Raw genomic sequence first — 21,226 nt, forward strand, 5'->3', positions numbered from 1 at the left:
CCTGAGCATGGCTCAACAGATTTTTTATTGAAGCTTCCATAGTTGGTCACTTCCTGGCATTTACCATAGTGTAACACCTCATTCAGTTATCAAAGAACCAGGGATTATGTTAAGTAACCCAACATTTCCAACATGTGTATCAGCTCCAGATCTGAAGTTAAAAAAATGAAAACATAAAACAAAAGATGCATATTTTGTGACGGGGAGGGGGTTGTGCAGTTTTATTTGAACTTTTTTCGCCCATCAGGACCTGCTGGACACTCTTCAGAAAGATCCGGAGGAAACCAGGGGGCAGTTGAGCGAAGCGTTTCGCAAGCTAACAATCCTGAAGGTTAATGAGAAGAAACTCACGCGACGCTACATCACCCTGCTGGAGCAAGAACAGCACCTCCGCAAGGAAAACGGCAAGCTGAGGGATGAAAGCAGCCACATGCAGACTTGTGTCATCCAGAGGATAGGTTACCTGCAGAGATACAAGGTAGCCTCAAAATATTCTCTCTCTTTTTCAAACTTGAAGAGTGTCAGTAAATCACAGTAAATCATCCTGCTCTTCAAATTTGTGCATTGAATTGCTGCATTTTCTTCTCAATACGTCAGTGGGAAAATCTTCTATATCTACATAAACAATACGCACTCACTGGACACTTCATTAGGTATATCTGTTAAGTTTTTTTTTTCTTTTTGACCTCTCCTGTCCAGCATCCTGGCAGCAGAATGATGGTCTGGCTGTCGTATTGTGCCAAACTAATTTACTTTGCCAAGAGGAGTCTGTTGGATATGGGGTTCCCCTTGAATCTTACATGTTATCCTTTATTATTTTATTTTAGCTTTTTCTTTTAAATGTTATCAATTTTACTCATAATTGCTTGACTAGACTGGAGTAACAACAGAAGGTGGACAGAAGAGAGAAGGGAAGAAAAAAGGTAAAAATAAAAGGGAGAGTGAAACAAAAGGAAAAAAAGACAACCTAAACGGAATAACCAGACAACCATCTGCTACTCCTGTACGGAAACAGTAAACATCTTCAGGCCTCTAAGAAAACACATCAATCATCAGAAACACCTGCAGGAAGAAAACTTTAAAAACCTTGAACAACGAGCACAACAGCAACAAGTGTGTGTGTGTGTGTGTGTGTGGGCAGGGTTGTGTATGAGAGGCCATTTGAAATACATTCAGAATTACCCTCTCACATACACATGAAATTTAAGTCATTTACACATTCTACTATATATTCACACGTCATAGTGAAACCTCTCATACACTATACTGAAACTGCCTCTTATATACTATATTGAAATTTCTTCTCATATACGATACCTACCTGTTCTCATACATAATACCGAAATCATTCACACACTATAGTGAAATTTCTGAAATCACATTTCACTAGTATATGTGGAAGGAATACTTGTGTGTGTGTGAGAGAGAATTTCACTTGAAACAGAAGTCATGTAGTAAAAAAAACAGGAGCACATTTTCAAAATGAACTGAAGAGAAAGAACTTGGAGAACACTGTGAGGTTTTACAAAGACTAATGCTGTACATAATATCTGCTCATATACTATATGTGCTTTTCCGCATTAACCACAGTCACTTCAAATTCTGAACAATCACACAATAGTTCTTGGACTTTCCACAATAAAAAAGTAAATAATAAATACAAGCTGCAGGAATTCCCAAATCAGGCCTTTAACAGAAAAACAGAATTTTGTTTTTGCAGCCTTAAGAACAATAACTTTAGGTTATTTACATAACCCTGGTTCTCTGAATAATATGAACGAGATGTCTTACTATGGGATTCAAGCCTCTCTGCAGCCCTCAGAAGCATTAATCTCATTACGCCAACCCTGATTGGCTGATGAACGTGTGAACGTATCCGTCCACATCACGTAGTGCCATCTGCCTTAAATAGCTCATGCGAACAGACCAACTCATTCAAGATAAGCACCTCATCTCACTCGCCCCAGCAAGAAGGGCTGTCTGGTGAGACATCTCGCTCATATTACTTTAGATTATATACATAATCTAAAGTTCTCTTTCATAATATTCTGCTCGATGTCTCACTATGGGATGTAGTAGCTCCCGTATTGCCAGACAAGCTTATCTAGCGTCCACCAACCACCGGGAAAAAAACTCTGATCCGGTCAGGACAGCAAAACTGCGCGTGCCACGCACGGAGCGAGACGTCAGCATATAGAAACGGACAAAGGTGAGAGGCGAAGACCAGCTCGCCGCCGCACAGATGTCCTGAACAGAGACCCTTCTGAATAGGGCCCAGGAAGTGGCCATGCCCCGAGTCGAATGTACCCGCAAGTCCCCAGGAGGCTGCAAACCCCGACTCGTATAGGCCAAAGCAATCGCCTACACCACCCAGTGTGACAGGCTTTGTGACAGGTTTTTCCTTATGAGGACCAGACCAGGAGACGAACAACTGATCGCTCCGCCTGAGAACCCAAGTCCCATCCACGTAAGCATGCACCGCGCGCACTGGACACAAGGCATGTGACTGTGATTCCCCTAACGAGGCAGGAAATCCACAAGATCATTAGGAGAACATGAGCCCACCACCTTAGGCACAAAAGCCGGGTTGGGCCTGAAAATCGTTCTCACACCACCCGGGAAAAACTGGACGCATGTCGAGTGCACCGAAAGCGCATGGATGTCGCTGACCCGCTTAGCTGACGCCAGAGCTAGCAACAACACCGTCTTGAGGGAAACATGTTTTAAACATGCCCCCTCCAGTGGCTCAAAGGGAGGGCCCTTAAGCCCCTCCAGAACCACAGCCAGTTCCCACAGTGGTACCAGCGGTCTGGACACAGGAAGAAGCCTGCGTGCTCCCTTCATAAAGCGGCAGACCAACGGGCGCTGACTCGCTGTTTGCTTCCCAAACCCCACGTGACAGGCAGCAATAGCTGCCAAGTACACTATTACCGTGGAGAAGGCTTTCTTCCTGTCAATCAGGTCCTGCAAGAATGACAAAATCATGCCCACTGAAAAGGAACTTGGCCGTGTCTATGACACCACTCCACGAAGACCCCCCACTTAGAGCCATACAGAGATCTAGTGGCGGTGGCTCGAGTACCCTGTATAGTGGAAATCACCCGCTGTGGGAGTCCCACAGCTGACAGACTGAGCCACTCAGGGGCAAAGCCCACAGCGCCAGGCGTTCAGGGTGTGGGTGGAAGACAGTCCCCCTCCCCTGAAGTAACAGGTCCCTGCGCAGCTGGAGCTGCCAAGGCTGAGTGCACAGCAACCGATATATCTCCGCCAGCCAATGCATGGCAGGCCAAAGTGGAGCTATCAATATCAGTGTGTGGCCGTGCTCCCTCACTCTGGCCAGAGTGGGGGGTATCAACGCCAGGGGAGGGAACACGTAAAGAAGCCTGGGTGGCCAAACGTGCGCTAGTGCGTCTACGCCCAGGGGAGCATCCATGCTGCGCAGAGAATAAAACAGAGCGCAGTGCGCATTTTCTCTTGATGCAAACAGATCCACTGTGGCCCGACCGTAACGGGTCTAAATCTGTCCCACAACCTCTGGACGCAGAGTCCATTCCCCGTTTACAGGTGTGCCTCTGGACAATAGGTCCACACCCGTATTCAGGACTCCCGGGACGTGCGTTGCCCTCAGCAAGAGGATGCGATTGATGCCCTAGAGGATCAGTCTGAGTGCCAGCATGTGTAACTGGCAGGAGCGCAAACCCCCTTGACGGTTGATGTACGCCACCGTCGTTGTATTGTCTGTCCTTACCAGGACATGATGGCCCACGAGGGACGGGAGGAAATGCTTCAGGGTGAGGAATACCGCCGAAAGCTCAAGAAAGTTTGTGTCGGACCGCTGGAGACTGACGCTCCATTGGCCCCTCACAGTATGGCCCTCGTGGATCCCACCCCAGCCCGTCAGGCTCGCATCCGTAGTGACCACCTTTCTGGACAGGATGGGGCCCATAGGGACTCCCTGCGTCAGACAGGCCGGGATCCGCCAGCGACGCAGTGTCCTGGCACACGCAGCGGTGATCCACACCCTGCGTGCCCCATGATGCACGGGGTCCAGTCCGCATGAGGCCACCCAAAGCTGAAAATCCCTTATGTGGAGGCGACCGAGCCGGACAACGAGAATGGTGGACACCCTCAGTCCGAGCAATCGAAGACACAGCCTGAATTGGACCTGAAAACATTCACGCGTTCCACCGAGAAGCGCGCTGTGAAAGACCGCGAGTCTAGAGACAGGCCCAGAAAAATCATGCTCTGTGCTGGGGACAGCATGCTCTTTTCCGTGTTTATCACAAAACCCAGGTCTGACAGGTGGCCCACGAGAACATGCGTGTGCGCCCTGGCCTCCTGCTCCGACTGTGCCAGCAGCAGCCAGTCGTCCAGGTATGTGGCCAAGCGGATGCCCTGGCGCCTCAGCAGAACTATTGCCGCTTCCGCGGACTCAGAGAGAGACCGAAAGGAAGCACTCGGTACTCATAGCAAATCCCCTGGAAAGCGAATCTCAGGTATTTTCTGTGAGGAGGGTAGAAAGGGATGTGGAAATACGCATCCTTCAGGTCGACAGAAGTGAACCAATCGTTCTGTCGCACAAGACGCAACAGGAATGCGTGTGTGAGCATCGTGAATTTGTATTTCGGGGGATATCTCCCGAAATTGCTCCCTTGTTTAACAGGGAGCTGAATTCCCCCTGTAAAACATGAGCTGACTCCCCTCGAGCCTGGGAATGCAAAATGCCAGCGAAACGAGGGGGAACGGTGGCAAACTGCAACCTGTATCCCCTCGAAATCGTCCTTAACACCCAGGGTGGGGCTGCGTGTGCGGCCCACCTCTCCCACCTGAGAGAGGGAGGAGGCGAACTCTGCAGCCCGTCCACCATAGGAGGCTCTATCCGTGATGCGGTAGCGCCCTCCCTCGGCAAAACAGCGTAATGGTTTCCAGACTGCACTGTGCATCCACGTCCGAGATGACAGCACAGCGACGGGTGCACCGCTGCCACTGTCCCGGAAGAGACAACCGCCCTCCACCGGGAAGCACCAGGTGTCGCCACTGAGCTGTTCATGATTTTGGCGTTTTTTATTAGCTGCTCCCTCGGCCTTTGGCCTGGATGCTGCAGCGGAACACATTTTAATTTTTTCCAACATAATGTGTGTGTGAGTGCTTGTGGACGTTTGAGAGGGGCAACCGCCAAAACCTCTGTTGACAAATGTCCGTTCCTCTCCCCATGTCCGAGCTGGGGAGGCGAGAAGCTGGTATGCCACTCTCGTCTCCATCCCGAGAAGCAACGGAGGCAGCATGCTGTGCAGCATGGGTATGAGTGATGAAAACGTCGTCCTCCTCTTCATCCTCCGAAATGAGGAGGTTTGAGGCGACATCTTCGGCTTCCTCGTAGTCCAAGTCCAGGACGTCTTCCTCCGGCGGGAGATCCGTGGCTATGTCGAGCTGGAAGCCCTAGCTGGCGCAGCCTCCGGTACCACCACTGCAGCAGCTCCCTTCTTCTCCTTCTCTTCGACCTCAGCACCGGCGGAGGGGAGATAGGGGTCCTGTCCAGACAGGCTAACCTGGCGGGCTAGCCGTCTGCGGAGACTCTTCACGGTGAACACCGAACAGTGTTGACACGAGCCAAGAACATTGATAGCCAGTCGGGCGTGTTCCAGCCCCAGGCAACTCGAGCAGACCTGGTGTGGGTCTCTGCTTGATATTTTGTTCCCGCAGCGACAGGGACGAGCCCCAGAGTCTCCGAGCCCTCTGGTATGACTGGTTTTAGCCTCCATTCCTCGCGAGCTGGTGTGCAGGCAGGGAGTTGAGGCAGCTAGCTGGTGTGCTAACCGTGGGGAGGCCGAGAAATTAGCTGGTGTGCTAACACTTGGTGCTCGAAATGCCATGGTAGGGCGACAAGGATAGTGCGACCGAACCGTGGAGGGGCAAGGAAGCACTATGGTCTGGTGTGACCAAAAGAGCCAAGAGTCCATGCTAGGTAGCGTTCGGCGACCGAAACCAAGGATCAGTCTGTGAACAGTTAAGCTAGCTAGCCGTGGAAGCGAGATATGCTCCAAGTGAGAAGACGTTTTTGAATGAGTTGGTCCTTCCACATGAGCTATTTAAGGCAGATGGCACTACGTGATGCGGACGGATACGTTCACACATTCATCAGCCAATCAGGGTTGGCGTAATGAGATTTATGCTTCTGAGGGCTGCAGAGAGGCTTGCATCCCACAGTGAGACATTGAGCGGAATATTATGAAAGAGAACCACGTTTTCTGTTCTTGAGGAGTGTGCAACGGCCTTAAAGAAGCAGGATTCAAGACGGATGCAGAATTAGTGTAAAAATCTGCCAAAGTTAAGTAGTGGGGCTTTAAGACTGAGCCCTGTGGTGCTCCACATGACAAGTCAGCAAGATCTGAAACAATCTAGTTTACGCAAACATTAAAACTTCTACCTTTCTGGTTGGTAAAAGGCCACATGCCATCCAGATCCTACAGTCTTTTGATCAGGATATTAATGTTGACAGTGTCTAAAGACAGTGAAAAGTCTGACAAAACCAAGACTCTGCATTTCCTTTAGTCAGCTGGCATCATAATGCCACTGGAGAACTTAAGTAATGCATAAGATGCTACCGTAAATCTAGTTTTTATATTGTTTGTTTATTTTTTTCCAATGTTGTTAGCATCACAACTGTTGCTATCTGAGCAAAGATAATTATCATCTCATCATTTACATTTATTGTCTGTTTTTTTTTTTGTTTTGTTTTTGTTTGTTTTTTTTCATAAGGAAATGGCTGCATATAAGATGGCTGCACTGCAGAAAGCCTTGGATGACAGCGTGCCCTTATCAGACCTGGAGAGGGCCAACAAGCAGTACACAGAGCTAACAGTCAGATACAGAGACATGCTACAGAGGGACAGCCGCCTCATTCAGAAGACCACCAACCTTCAACACTTGGAGGTATTAAAACATTGATAAAATATTTTCATTACACTTCCAATATGTTTTTATATCAGTCTTATTTTTAGTTGTTGACAGCATTACCATAATACTGTATGTTTGTTTTCATGTTTTATGATTTTATTTTGTCTCTCAGAACGAAAATGAGTCTCTTCGAGCACAACTTTCTGCCATGAACAAAGAGCTGGAAATCACAAAGGAGAAACTTAATACCTTAGAACAAGCATGGGAGAATGTCAAGTCAGTCGGTAAACATGTTGGCTTTTCTTACATTTAAATATTACTAGAAAACAAAGTACTGTTTATATAACAGAACAATTTACACAGTCAGTCCTGACTAAACAATATCTGGCCACAGATTTAGGCTCAGCCATTCACAAGGTGAACATCAAACCTTCTCATCTCTGCAGAACATCTGCAGAGATGTTAAGAAAACACAAGCCAGAGCTCAGACTTCTCACAGTGCCCTAAATTACCATGTTTACATCAGCTTTTATTATAGGCTCTCTTTTTGAGTTTTATTCTACGTTTGTGTCCTACATGCATTCATACACTGTCGTGATAAAATAGATGTTCATCTTACAGCTTATGTAGATTTAGCTCCATTATGATCACTCAGTTGATTTAAGCTGCAGCTAGCATGGTTCTGACATTCTTGTCTTAACAAAGAAGATGTCAAGTTAAATGTCATCATAACTGATGAATTTAGGCAAACACTGCAACAAAAATCTGCACCGAACTCCCAAGAGGAACAATTACAGCTGCACGAAACAGCAATTACATCTGAATTAGATTAAGTTACTTTGAGATTGTTTTGGTTTAAATTTGTGTATCAGCATAGTTTAAGTTTAAGCAAGTTTATGGATCATTCACAGGTTATTTTGTTTTTCTTAAATCAGGAGTGGAAACTGGCATGGATAAGGCAGACAAGGCTACAGTCAACATTGACATGCTATCTACTGCAAGACGAATCACTACTTTGGAGATGAAGGAGTTAAATGAGAGACAGAAAGCTGAGCATGCCCACAAAATGTATGAACACACGAGGAACTCCCTCAGACAGGTGGAGGAGCGCAATTTAGAACTGGAGTCCAAGTTTGCAGAGGTAAGAGACCATAAAAACAGGCAATCAGTCCTCCTGTCCACATCACTGAGTTCAAATAAACGCTTTAAGGAGATAAAAGGCAAATGTCAGATACAGAATTGTTTTATATAAAGCGCAGCACAGGTTCTTAAAGTCTACAGATGCTGAATGGATAGATGTTTATTTCTTGTGTCACATTATGTTTTATGACTGCTGAATACCACAGTACAGCTTAGAAAGCTTTCTTTTCTTAAAATGGTTCTTTGAATTTTATCATATAGTTTTATTATCTTGTTTACATCAAGTTGACCAAGATGAATGCAGAGGCCCAACGGGTGGAGCGGGAGCTAAGAGACGAGCTGGCGGACAGTGTAAGCAAAGCTGTGAGCGACTCTGACAGAACCAGGATCGCAGAGCTGGAGAAGGCGGAGGCCGAGCTGCGTGTTGAAGTTTCTAAGTACGTTTGATAGCATCTTGGCATCAAATGAATCACTCATGCCGTTAGGATGACAGTGTTCTTGAAAACTAGGTTTGGATAAAAACATTACTTTTGGAAGAGATTGTAAACTAAACATGGTTTTAAAGTCATAAGAAAAACAAGTTTATCCTGATTGCAGCTGCAGTGGGAAAAACTGAGAAATATAACTTGGGCAGAAATCAAAAATGATAAAAATGATTCATTAAAATGGTTTTTCTTATTTGATGAAATGATGCTTCATCAATAATAATTTATGTAATGTTCTGAAACTAAACGAGTCCTGCTTTCAATAGTTCAGGTTGATTGTGCTAATTTAACTAGTTCAACTATTATAACTACCTTCAAATGTTATAATGTGTGTGTGTGTGTGTGTAAATAACTATATATATATATATATATATATATATATATATATAAACATTATTTTTATTATTTTTATTATTATTATAACTGTATGTCGATGTTATAACCTCTTAGTGCATCAGAACTGACTATACACAGTCATGTAAAAATGAAAGCACATTAGTTGTTTTTTTTTTTGTTTTTTTTTTTAGTAAAAATGATCTTGTCCTCATATTTTTAAACCATGTAAATTCAAACCTCAGATAAACAACAAGGCAAGCCATATTACATGATTTAATTGTTAAATCAAGTTAAAAACTGAGCCAAAGTGCATAAGCAGAGTACGAAATACTAAATCCACCCTTGCTGCTTCCAGCAAAAATCAAGAGTGTGAAAAGCAGCCAGAGGCGGTAATAAAATACACTTGAGGACGAGGGTATAAATGGCCGTTTTTTACTACTTTTGATTTTATGCTTAGATTTCACCTTTAAAAAAATCCTTAAACCTGCCATGTTTGGTATCATTATTTTCAGAATAATTTCACCTGTGTGAATGTATTTTTTCATGTTGACCTAAAGTATAAAAACACACACACAACAAACACAAACTGGACTGTAGTGTGGTGGTTAGCATCGCAGCCTCACAGCAAGAAGGTCACTGGTTCGAGCCTTGGGGGGGAAGATTTGAACCTGGGGGTCAGTGGCCTTTCTGAGTGGAGTTTGCATGTTCTCCACGTGCACACGTGGGTTCTCTCCGGGTTCTCCGGCTTCCTCCCACTATGTGGAGACTATGTGGCTGCATCTTGCTGCTAGATCATCTTAAATCGGATATGTGATCAGGACGCACCGGCCGTCGGTCGACCCCAGAGGGTTAACTGATCATCATCAGTGTGACCATCTCCATAAAAGCAAAAGGTTTGGCCGGTTTGCGTATTAACACAATTTCGAGGTGGAAAGTCATCAGTGAAGATTTTAGAGAAGGAATTACTGCTGTCCATTAATCTTGGACAAGTTATAGGATTATTGCCACATAATTTATGCAATGCTCAAAGGAACTGAGAAAATAAAACTTTGTGTGGCTTGTTTAGAAGGGTTGCCACAACAGCTGCTTTGCTGTTTGGAGATTGTTTAGCAATATCCGAACAGCAAATCGGCTCTAACACTAAATCGGTAATGATTTAGACTTGTTTTGCAGCCACAAGACCTGGATACCCTGCAGTCATTGAGTGGACCTTAAACTCTTCTGTATTTCAAAGGATTATAGAGTCATATGTGACGCCATCTGTCTGACAGCTAAAACTTGCTCATGCAACAGGACAATGATCGCAAACACAGCAGCAAATATACAACAGAAAAAGAAAATAACTGAGGTGATGTAATGGTTCATAGTAAGGACCTCAACTCAACTTCAATGCTGAAGTGGGATCAGAAGAGAGCCGTGCATGAATAAATACTCACAAACTTCAGTGAACTGAAGTGTCAAGAAAAGTGGGCCAAAAGTTTTGCACATGGATGTGAAGGACTGATAACATTTAGAAATTTACTTTAAGACATGTAAAAACCAGTATTTTTCTCAGTTTCCTGTCGTCACATGTAAAAGTTCTAATGTTAAATAAGGTTTTACTTTCTTTTAAAAATAAGTGCATCAGAGTAAAAATATTTTGCATTGGCACTTCCTTTCTTTCTGTCTTGTCCATTATTTTGTGTGTGTTTGTTTCTGCAGGCTTCAAGAAGTGTCTGATGTGGCCATGACACAAGTTTCATCTCTACAGGCCAGACAGAAGTTCAAAGATAAAGAAGTAGAAGCTTTACGGAGGCAAATACTAGACTATCAGGTAATTACATTTTTTTTTTTCATGCAGAAATTAGCCAAACAGCTACCTGTTAGGTACCTATATGACCAAAGCAAAAGCTGTGTCCAAGGCTGATCCTTAAAGAAGTGCTTTTTACGGATGATGTGGTTTTATCGGTTTTTCTTAGTACAAGATCTTCAGCTTTTACCGGGTTGGTTCACAGCTGAGTGTGAAGCGGTCGGGATGAAAGTCAGTGCCTCTATGTCTGAAGCCCTGCTTCTCAACAGGAAAAGAGTAGAGTGTTCCCTCTGCTTTGGGAATGATTGTTGTCTCAAATGGAGGGTTTGTGATGGTATGATCTCTAAGGATCCTGTATTGGTAGGATGGAGCAAGAGATGGACAGATGGAGGGGGGGCTTCATGAGCAGTAATGAGGGCGCTGCGCTGGTCTAATGTGTTTAAGAGAAAGCTGAGCTAAACGGCCCGGCTCTTAATTTACTGATCTATCTGCAGTACAACCGTCATGTATGGTTAGTAGGGCTGTCACGATGCTAAAATTTCAAAGTCAATACCAATACTAAAGATGGTGCTCGATACTCGATACTATTTTCAATATTATAGAGGGGGAAGAATTATTCATTTTTTTATCAAGGCGAGAACACCATAAAAATAACACAAGCCAAAAGATAAAACAAAAATATATTAAAATATAAGAAAAGACATTAACAGCTTAAACAGCTCTATTAGTTTGTGCAGAGATAGTCTTCATACAGTCTATTATATCATAGTCATACCTATAAAACCACTCCAACCACTAGTTAGTGTACTTATGTACATAAGTGTCTTTTTATTCACAATACTTGAGGTGAGGTCAAGCAAATAATAGAACAAACAAACTAGTTAAGACTATCTAATTTCTAAAACTAAATTATTTTAAAAATATTTAATAAGATAATATTTTAAATATCTGACTGAGCCAGGGTGTGATCAGCCAGTAGCAGCTTTGCGCAGTTTATTTTCAGGCTGGTTCTGGAGCAGAAGTCTCCTTCTCTTCCTCTTTCATCTCCTGCTCTTCCTACAGCTCGAAGACGAGCCTTTGTGAGCGCTTCTGGACGGGGAGGGGCCTGCAGTACGATCCGCTACTCACTGGGAAGAGTAAACAATAAGTGTTTTCATGTCTCCAGTTACATCAGAAAAAGTCACTAAATTTGTAGCTTTTTTTTTAATAAGTGCCACTAGAGGTCTATAAAACTCGCTAATGGAGACGCTGTAGGAGCGAGGCTGCCCGTTGTAGTGCCTGTTTAAAATGGGTAGAAATGGCTAATTCTTTCCGTGAACCAGTATTGATAAGTATTGATACCTGTGCTAATTAATACCTAACTAGATACTAAGTTTTAGAATCGATTAGTATCTGAGAATTGATTTTTTTGTCATCACTAATGGTTAGGAAATTTAGGTTGTGACCGACAGAATGAGAATGTGGTTGCAAGCAGCTGAAATTAAATTCCTTCAAAAAGTGGTCAATGTCAGCTCCAGATCTCGGGTGAAGAGCTCGTCCTGCTGTGGAGCTGCTGCTCCTTCATATCGGGGAGAGACAGTAGAGGTGGTTTGGGCATCTGATTAGAATGCCTCCTGGTTGTCTCACTCAGCAGGCCCCTACTACTTAAAGGAGACCCTGGAACATACTGAGGACCTGCTGGAGGGATTATATGTCCTTTCTGGCCTCCAGCAGCAACCGGAGAGTGTCGTTGTGGAGAGGGATGTCAGGGTCTTCCTCTTGAACCGGTTGCCTCTGTGACCCAACTTTGACTAACCTCTTCATCACAAGGCTTATTTTTTTCTACCTCTTGTCCAAAATGACAGACCCAAAATAAATGAAGTATACTTTCTGAGCTCCAAGAGTTAAGTGCATAATCTTGGTCTCAAAAGAAAGCTGAAAAATGTGAGATTACTACAAAAGAGTCCAAATCAAGACATGTGTTACTGTGTCAGAGTAAATACACCTGGAACACAGTTACATTACTTTCATTTAAGGATAGCAGGAAAACAGCCCGATTAATCTAAGAAAGAGTAAAATAATGTCTGATGAGGAGCTGTGCAAAAATAGAAGCCAAAAATGTTTTATGCTTATACGAAAGCCAAGACATTGACTTGGATTCTTGGTCTGCTTCCATCCCTGAACCTGAGTTCAGCGCCTTATAGTCTTATAGTATTTAAGGGGACTTTTTTTTTTTATATTGCTCCCTTTGCCTGGAATGAACTGCAAAAAGACTTGAAGCTTCATGACACAGTCTCTGAACACTTTTAAGAAAATGCTGGATGATTCGGAGACAGTCACATCTGTTTGTAGATGTTCTGTTTAATTTGGGGACATTAATTTGTTTTTATCTTAGTTTGTGTGTCTGTTGCTTGTGTGCTGCTGTTTTAAACACTCTTGGAAAGTTGATTTTAAATGTCAAAGAGGCTTTTCCTGTTTAGGTAAAAGTTAAATCAAATAAAATTTAAAAAATGTTAACCAGAGCCATTTTACAGATGTTTTACTAGAAGTGTTACACAGGTAAATATCTTAGGAATTCATCAGCTGATGTTAATGACTGACACCTTTATCAATGGTCAGGGACAAGAGTATTGAGGGATAGCCCCCACATTAGAAACACTATGAGGATCCAGAAAGGAGTGAAGCTCATGATAGTATATGATAGGAAGAGTAAGCACTTCACTAAAACCTCCTCATTCTTCAAAATTGTATTTCCAGTTATATTTTTATATTACTTTTTAAGTTAAAGAGACAAAAACATGAAGTCAGAGTATAAGTTTTTTGCAAATAGGAGTGGGGGTTGTACATGTGCATTGTGTGAGTGTGATGATGTGTGTATGTAAAAGAGAGAATTACCAGGTGTGTGTTATTAAACCTGCAGGGTTTCCTACACATAAACTAATGTGTGGTGCAGCGCCACAGATTTTTGTCACTGCTGCACAAACACTCACACTTCAGTGGTATAAAGAAAAATGTGTGTTTAGCTTCAGTCGTCACATCTGGTGGTTTTATGACAGATAGTATCACCATGGAGACGTTTGGTAAGATGATGATATATGAATACTGCATTATAATCCAGAACATGGTAGAGATGATGCAGAAGTGCCGAAGTACATTACATGCTGCATTTACTGACCCTTGGACGTTTGACATTTGCCCAAAGGAATGCCAGTTAACAGTAAATACGTGTAAGCATTGGTTCTTTCTTTAAAACTGTCTCTGCATCGAAGAACAATAGATAAGCACACAGGTCTATATTTAATATGGCAGCTCAGAAAGTGTGTGTTTGAATGCCGCCTGCTGCACACACTTTGCATCCACCTCGATGACCAACTCCACCGACCACCGTGACCCCGTATACTCCAGTCCCTCACCGGCACCAGGGGAGCACCACAGATTGCTACCTGGTCTGTTGGAAACACTGAACCTTGATGTTTTACACTTGACTGTGTGAAGATTTTACATATAGACTTATTTGAAATTTGTTTTTATCATGTAAAGCACTTTGCACTGATTTTATATGAAAAGTACTTTAACCAGAAAAGTTCCATTTGATTTTATGGAAACTACCTGAATCTTCATGATTTATTTCAAACTAAGGGAAAGTCAGAGGAGAATACAATAGCAGAGGTTTTTTTTATTTTTTTTTTATTTTTAGGTGTAATAAAACTTGTGACAACAAAACAGCAAAAGTAAAACATGATTTATGATTCTGGTGCTTCTAACTCAGTGTTTTTGTCCTACAGTAATGAGAGAGACATCCCTGTAGTCAGCAGACTGCTTTTATACGTATGACACCTAGTTTGTGTGGTTTGGTTGAAGTGGAGAAATTAGCAGAAGCGCTAAAGTGGACAGTTCTGTTCTCATGTTTTTGTTACATTTCCAAACGATTGCTTGAAGTTTGAACTGTGTTTGGTCTTAATGCCAATGCTCTTTTTCCTCAGTCCCAATCAGATGAGAAGGCCCTCATTGCGAAGCTCCACCAGCACATTGTTGCTCTGCAGCTCAGCGAGTCAGCATCTCTGGGAAAGCTGGAGGCAGCCACCGCTCATATCCAGCAGCTGGAGGCCTACAAGCTGCGTGCCGAACAACGGCTGGACGCCAGTGAGCGCGCTCTGTTTCTCGCCCGCCAGGAGGGCAGAAGCCGCTCCATGCACCTTCGGCAGACCATCCAGTCGCTGCGTAGGCAGTTTGCCGGGGCGCTGCCACTTCCCCAGCAGGAGAAGTTCTCTGTGACCATGGTGAGGCTCCAGGAAGACAGAGAAAAAGCCCAGGAAGAGAGAAGGAAGGCAGAGGAGGAGAGGCGAAGGGCAGAGGGAAGGGCCGAAGAGCTAGAGCTGAGGCTTCGAGGCCTGGAAGAGCTCATCTCAACTCTGAAGGATGTGAAAGGGGCTCAGAAGGTCAGCGGAGGGAAAATATGCTATATGAATATTCCTACAAGTAATCATTAATTATTTTTGGGGGGGGGTTCCTCTGTGCATGATGTGAAACAGGTAACAGAGTGGCACAAGAGGATGGAGGAGGCTCGCCTGCAAGAGCTGAGGAAGGGCAGGGAGCTCGCAGTTCAGAAGGAGGAGATCAATTACTTGAAGAAGCTTGTGGAGGAGCAGGACCGAACAGTCTGCTCACTGGAGGAGGATATTGTGCAGCTAAACACTGTGAGAGAAAATACCTGGAAGTCTTTTAATTTAGACCCAGAAAGATGCTCATAACTTTGCTGATGTACTCGGAAATACCATTTGTCCCTTTCCCACTAGTACCCACTTAGCCCTACCTGAATTCAGCCAACACCACACCGCCCCATTTCGATTGTTCCCATTGCAATAGAGGGCAACTGAAGCCACGTTCAGTGCGGGTGGGGTAGGCGTAGCAAGGCGTCTGGAGGACGTTAAGCTTGTGATTTACGTGCTGCTTGGTTTAATGCCAATGTTGTTCTCCACAGTCACAGTTTGTAAAGTTAGCGGGTCTGGAGTCGTCCTCATAACTCATCCCTTGACCTCAAATTCTGGCCAGTAGTGACCTACTATCTTGTCATGATCATGGCTCTGCACCTTCAGAACCCCGAAGGAGTAGGTGCTGCAAATATATCTACTCGCCCTGGAAAAATCCTAATGGCAACACCTAGAAATGGGGATGGGTGGCGTCAGGCTAAGCTAACTGGGTAGTGGGAAAAAGGACCAATTGTGTGCCCAAGTGTTGTTGCTGATTAAATCATTACAAAGAGCGGAGAGGAAGGTTGTTGTCAAGACCTTAAATTATCAAAACCTCCCTTGTTTTATTGTGTTAAGCTTCAAGAAGAACGACAGCTTGCCTGGGATCAGCGAGAAGTGGAGTTGGAGCGTCAGCTGGATCACTATGAAACGCATCAGAATGAGATTCTTAGTGGTGCTCGAAAGGTAAAGCATTTATGATATGGATCAAATTTATATGAAAACATACTATCTGTTTTTCGTTTATTTCCCTGTTACTCTAACAAAATTACATATAACTACTGAATATAACATATCCACACTTAAATTAAACACAAACATTGCGGCATTTAGCAGAACAACTAAGAGCTTCATCTGGTTTTCCAACAGCAGCCGTAGCTTCCGGGTTTTTGTGCACTCGGAAACTGCAATCTGTGTATATGTTTTTAACAATTTGTATGTGTAGCAACCTTTTTCAACATGAAATTGTTAAATTTGTGACGTTAAAGGAAAAAGATTTTGTGTAAAATATAAGGTTTGGGCAGTTTTGTAATTTGCGTGTATGCAAATTTCTTGTTATTTGTCTGTACCCAAAGTTACTCACAAAATAGTTTACACAGTTTACAAATCATGTATTACACATGCACAATGATACTGAGTTAATTTTTTTTCTCCATAGTTGAAACATTTTTGTCCTGAAAACAGTTAAATCTCTGCAATATTGTTTCAGTTTGAGGAAGGTACTGGATCCCTCCCGGACCCAACGCTACCACTCGCTCATCAGTTAGAGTTTGCTTTGGGTAAAGTAAGAGAACAAGTCCGCACCATTTTGGACACTCAGGCCACTTGCAAAAGCTTAGACAAGGTAAAGTTTTCAGTCTCAGTTCATGCATTTTTACATGTAGTCAAATGCAATGCATCAACTTTATTGGGTTTTTTTTTTTGTTTGTTTGTTTTTTTTATAATAATACAACAATTTCCCTGTGTGCAGAAGTTGAAAGAGAAGGAAGAAGCTCTGTGGAAGGCAGAGCAGAACATCTTGTCCAGAGATAAAGTGATCAACGAGCTGCGTCTCCGGCTGCCAGCCACCGCCAACAGAGAGCGTTTGCTAGCAGACCTCACCAAGCACGAAGAAGGACGTTCAGACAATCAACCTGGCCTCAAGCTGGCCCACCAGACTATCAAAGACCTCCAGGGTCGGCTCGACAAAAAAGAAGACGTGCTAAAGAAATACCAGAAACAACTGGCTCAAGTCAGACAGGTAGAGGAGAAACAAAAGAAGAGTCTTGATGTTGGGGACATTTCATCAGCTATTAGTTGGAGCAGTCTGTTGTAAAGCTGGTGGTTAAACAGAAATATTCTTCATTCTTTTCGTTCAACTATACATCGTTGCTTCCAGGATCAGGAGGAAATGATAAAAAGGCACCAGGAGGAGCTGAGGATGTTGCATCAGAAGCTGGACTTGCACACCGACACCTCCCTGGATCGCTTCAAACAGACTGCAATGGTACACGTGACTCCACACTTAGAAAGTCGTACAAACTCTTATAGGGAATTGTAATTATTCATGGGAAGCACTTGTTGAAATTTTAAGCTGTGCTTTGGTTCTTGTGGTAATAATGTTTGTTAAAACTCCCTCTTTCCTTTGCTCAGGAGCTGATGAAGAAGCCGACACTCACGGTGCCGACCTCTAAGCATCTGGAGCGTCTGGCTGAGTTGGAGCAGACGGTGGCCGAGCAGGACATTTCTCTCAGCTCCATCACAGAGAAGCTGAAGCTGACCAAGGCTGAGTTGGAGCGACAGAGGGCCAACATGGAGATGCAGGCTAAGAAACACACTGATGAGATGGCAAAGTGATTACCTCATTAATGTTTTTGAAACGGTGATGAACCATGAAAAAGTTTTTAACCCTGGTTTAAAACTGCTGAGAGTTTCAACAGACCTGCAGTTTTCTGGGAGTTTGTTCCACATGTGAGGAGCATAAAAGCTGAACGCTGCTTCTCCGTGTTTAGTTCTGACTCTGGGATCTGAAAGTAGATTTGACCCTGATGACCTGAGGGATCTGGTTGGTTCATAACGAACCAGAAGATCCTGAATGTATTTTGGTCCAAAACCATTCAGTGCTTTGTAAACTAACAGCAGGATTTTGAAGTCAATTCTTCGACAGACAGGAAGCCAGTGTAAAGATCTGAGGACTGGAGTTATATGATCCACTTTCTTGGTCTTAGTTACCAGCGTTCTGAACTAACTGCAGCTGTCTGATGGACTGTAAGAACAGCATTGCAGTAGTCTTGTCTACTGAAGATAAATGCATGAACAAGTTGTTCTAAATACTTCTGAGACAAAAGTACTTTAATCCTTGACATGTTTTTAAAGTGAAGACTGACCTCATAACTGTCTTAATTAGTGCTGGGCAACGATTAGAAGTTTTAGTCGTGATTAATCGCATGAAAATGTAATTTTCCTTTAAAAAGAAGGCTTACTGCGATATGAAGAAAATGCAGTAAATTTTGGTTTACAAACACTAAATCAGGAGTCTCCAACCTGCGACTCCAGAGCTGCAAGTGATTCACTGGACCTTCCACAGTGGCTCCTAATACATCGTTGTCTTTTGGGAGCTGTTCCCATCCAAAAGTCCAAACGTTATTCCTGTTTGCATGGTGGCATTATGTTGAGGAAATTCAATGAAATTATTTCATAAAAAAAAGTGCTGAAATCCTGCATTTGTTATTATATCTATATTCAAAAAAATTTAGCATTTTTATCTATGTCCACTTGCTGCCCTGGAGCCACAGGTTGAAGACTCCTTAGTGATTGTAAACCAAAATTTTCTTTATATAGCAGTAGGCCTGTTTATTTTTATTATTTTTTTTTTTTTGTAAAGGAAAACATTTTTTGGGTAACAATGTAATCGCTATTAATTCCAACATTTCTTGCGATTAATCGCAACATTTCATACGATTAATAGCGAAAATTTTTAACAATTTTCCAGCACTACAAAAAATATAACGTGTTACAAAAATGAAGGCATTTAATTGCTTTCCAAACATCATGGAACGTTTATCTGTGCACCGATTAGAGCGACGCAAACAACGTTGCTAAATTTAACTATCTTGGCGCTATATTTAGCCAGTTTTCGGACCCATATAGTCACTATTTCAAAGAAGTGACTAGTGATTGGAGACATTTACCTCTGGTAGATGCGCCAGACTGAAAATGAAATGTGCAAAGCTGCTGCTGGTTGATCCCGCCTTAGCTTACTCTCAGATATTAATGCCTATTAATGAAGAGTGTGGACAAAAATAAATTAAAAAAGCTAAAAGTACTATAACAAAGTATAGATTCCTTATTAGAGAACAGCCAGAACTGTTAGTTAAAGTACTTAAAATTAAACTTTAACTTTCTTTTTTGGCCAGGGATATTTTCTATTTCTTTTTCTACTGTTTTGAATTGAAATTCAATTAAATGCATTTTTCCAGCGATCATTAGAACTTGAGTTTACAATATTAATGTCTGTGTTTATTATTTGATTCAATAAAATCTAAAAAATTGAGTCACCCCTCTAACATACAGGGTGTGCAGAATTATTAAGCAAGTTGTATTTTTGAGGATTAATTTTATTATTGAACAACAATTATGTTCGCAATGAACACAAAAGACTCATAAATATCAAAGCTGAATATTTTTGGAAGTTGGAGTTCTTTTTAGTTTTAGTATCTTAGGAGGATATCTGTGTGTGCAGGTGACTATTACTGTGCATAATTATTAGGCAACTTAACAAAAACCAAATATATACCCATTTCACCTATTTATTTTCAACAGGGAAACCAATATAACAACTCAAAATTTACAAATATACATTTCTGGCATTCAAAAACAAAACAAAAACAAATCAGTGACCAATATAACCACCTTTCTTTGCCAGGACACTCAAAAGCCTGCCATCCATAGATTCTGTCAGTGTCTTGATCTGTTCACGATCAACATTGCGTGCAGCAGCAACCACAGCCTCCCAGACACTGTTCAGAGAGGTGTACTGTTTTCCCTCCCTGTAGATCTCACATTTGATGAGGGACCACAGATTCTCTATGGGGTTAAGATCAGGTGAACATGGAGGCCATGTCATTATTTTTTCTTCTTTTAGACCTTTTCTGGCCAGCCACGCAGTGGAGTACTTGGATGCGTGTGATGGAGCATTGTCCTGCATGAAAATCATGTTTTTCTTGAACGATGCTGACTTCTTCCTGTACCACTGCTTGAAGAAGGTGTCTTCCAGAAACTGGCAGTAGGACTGGGAGTTGAGCTTGACTCCATCCTCAACCCGAAAAGGTCCCATAAGCACATCTTTGATGATACCAGCCCATACCAGTATCCCACCTCCACCTTGCTGGCGTCTGAGTTGGAGTGGAGCTCTCTGCCCTGTACTGATGCAGCCACGGGCCCATCAAGACTCACTCTCATTTCATCAGTCCATAAAACCTTAGAAGAATCAGTCTTATGATATTTCTTGGCCTAGTCTTGACGTTTTATCTTGTGTGTCTTGTTCAGTGGTGGTCGTTTTTCAGCCGTCCTTACCTTGGCCATGTCCCTGAGTATTGCACACCGTGTGCTTCTTGACACTCCAGTGATGTTGCAGCTCTGAAATATGCCAAAACTGGTGGCCAATGGCATCTTGGCAGCTTCACGCTTGATTTTCCTCAGTTCATGGGCAGTTATTTTGCGCCTTGTTTTTTCAACACGCGTCTTGTGACCCTGTTGACTATTTTGAATGAAACGCTTAATTGTTCGATGATCACGCCTCAAAAGCTTGGCAATTTTAAGAGTGCTGAATCCCTCTGCAAGACATCTCACTATTTTTGACTTTTCAGAGTCTGTCAACTCTCTCTTCTGACCCATTTTGCCAAAGGAATGGAAGTTGCCTAATAATTATGCACACCTGATATAGGGTGTTGATGTCATTAGACCACACCCCTTCTCATTACAGAGATGCACATCACCTGATATGCTTAATTGGTAGTAGGCTTTCAAGCCTGTACCGGTTGGAGCAGAACAACATGCATAAAGAGGATGATGTGGTACAACAGAGAATCAAAATTTAATTGCTAGAAAAAGAGAAGTTCCCTTTGAAATGTCCAGATTTCTCATTAGTGTTAACTGACATGTATGTATGTATGTATGTGTGTGTGTGTGTGTGTGTGTGTGTGTGTGTGTGTGTGTGTGTGTGTGTGTGTGTGTGTGTGTGTGTGTGTATGTTTTGATTCTCTGTTGTATTAAAGATATAACTTTATTAGATCTAAAAGTAATTGGGTTATGCAAAAAGAAAATACATTAATTACTAAATAAGGACAATGATACACAGAGATGCTGGTATA

At 42.7% G+C, this 21,226-nt stretch overlaps 1 protein-coding gene across 3 annotated transcripts in view; it reads left to right on the plus strand.

Annotated features, from left to right (window-relative positions):
• Positions 1–21,226, plus strand: part of cep290 (centrosomal protein 290) — a 69,520-nt gene that overhangs the window by 26,785 nt on the left and 21,509 nt on the right. For 2 of the 3 annotated variants that reach the window (XM_041997797.1, XM_041997798.1), the window contains exons 23-35: positions 248–478; positions 6,760–6,933; positions 7,070–7,181; positions 7,833–8,038; positions 8,323–8,474; positions 10,560–10,671; positions 14,610–15,065; positions 15,159–15,323; positions 15,954–16,061; positions 16,585–16,719; positions 16,846–17,115; positions 17,254–17,361; positions 17,508–17,707. In XM_041997797.1, the coding sequence (XP_041853731.1) occupies positions 248–478; positions 6,760–6,933; positions 7,070–7,181; positions 7,833–8,038; positions 8,323–8,474; positions 10,560–10,671; positions 14,610–15,065; positions 15,159–15,323; positions 15,954–16,061; positions 16,585–16,719; positions 16,846–17,115; positions 17,254–17,361; positions 17,508–17,707 (2,429 nt within the window). The remainder of the gene's footprint in view (positions 1–247; positions 479–6,759; positions 6,934–7,069; positions 7,182–7,832; positions 8,039–8,322; positions 8,475–10,559; positions 10,672–14,609; positions 15,066–15,158; positions 15,324–15,953; positions 16,062–16,584; positions 16,720–16,845; positions 17,116–17,253; positions 17,362–17,507; positions 17,708–21,226) is intronic. The other variant, XM_041997799.1, reaches the window with a different exon arrangement.

Source organism: Melanotaenia boesemani, chromosome 10 (assembly GCF_017639745.1).
Source record: "Melanotaenia boesemani isolate fMelBoe1 chromosome 10, fMelBoe1.pri, whole genome shotgun sequence".
Lineage (NCBI taxonomy): Eukaryota > Metazoa > Chordata > Actinopteri > Atheriniformes > Melanotaeniidae > Melanotaenia > Melanotaenia boesemani.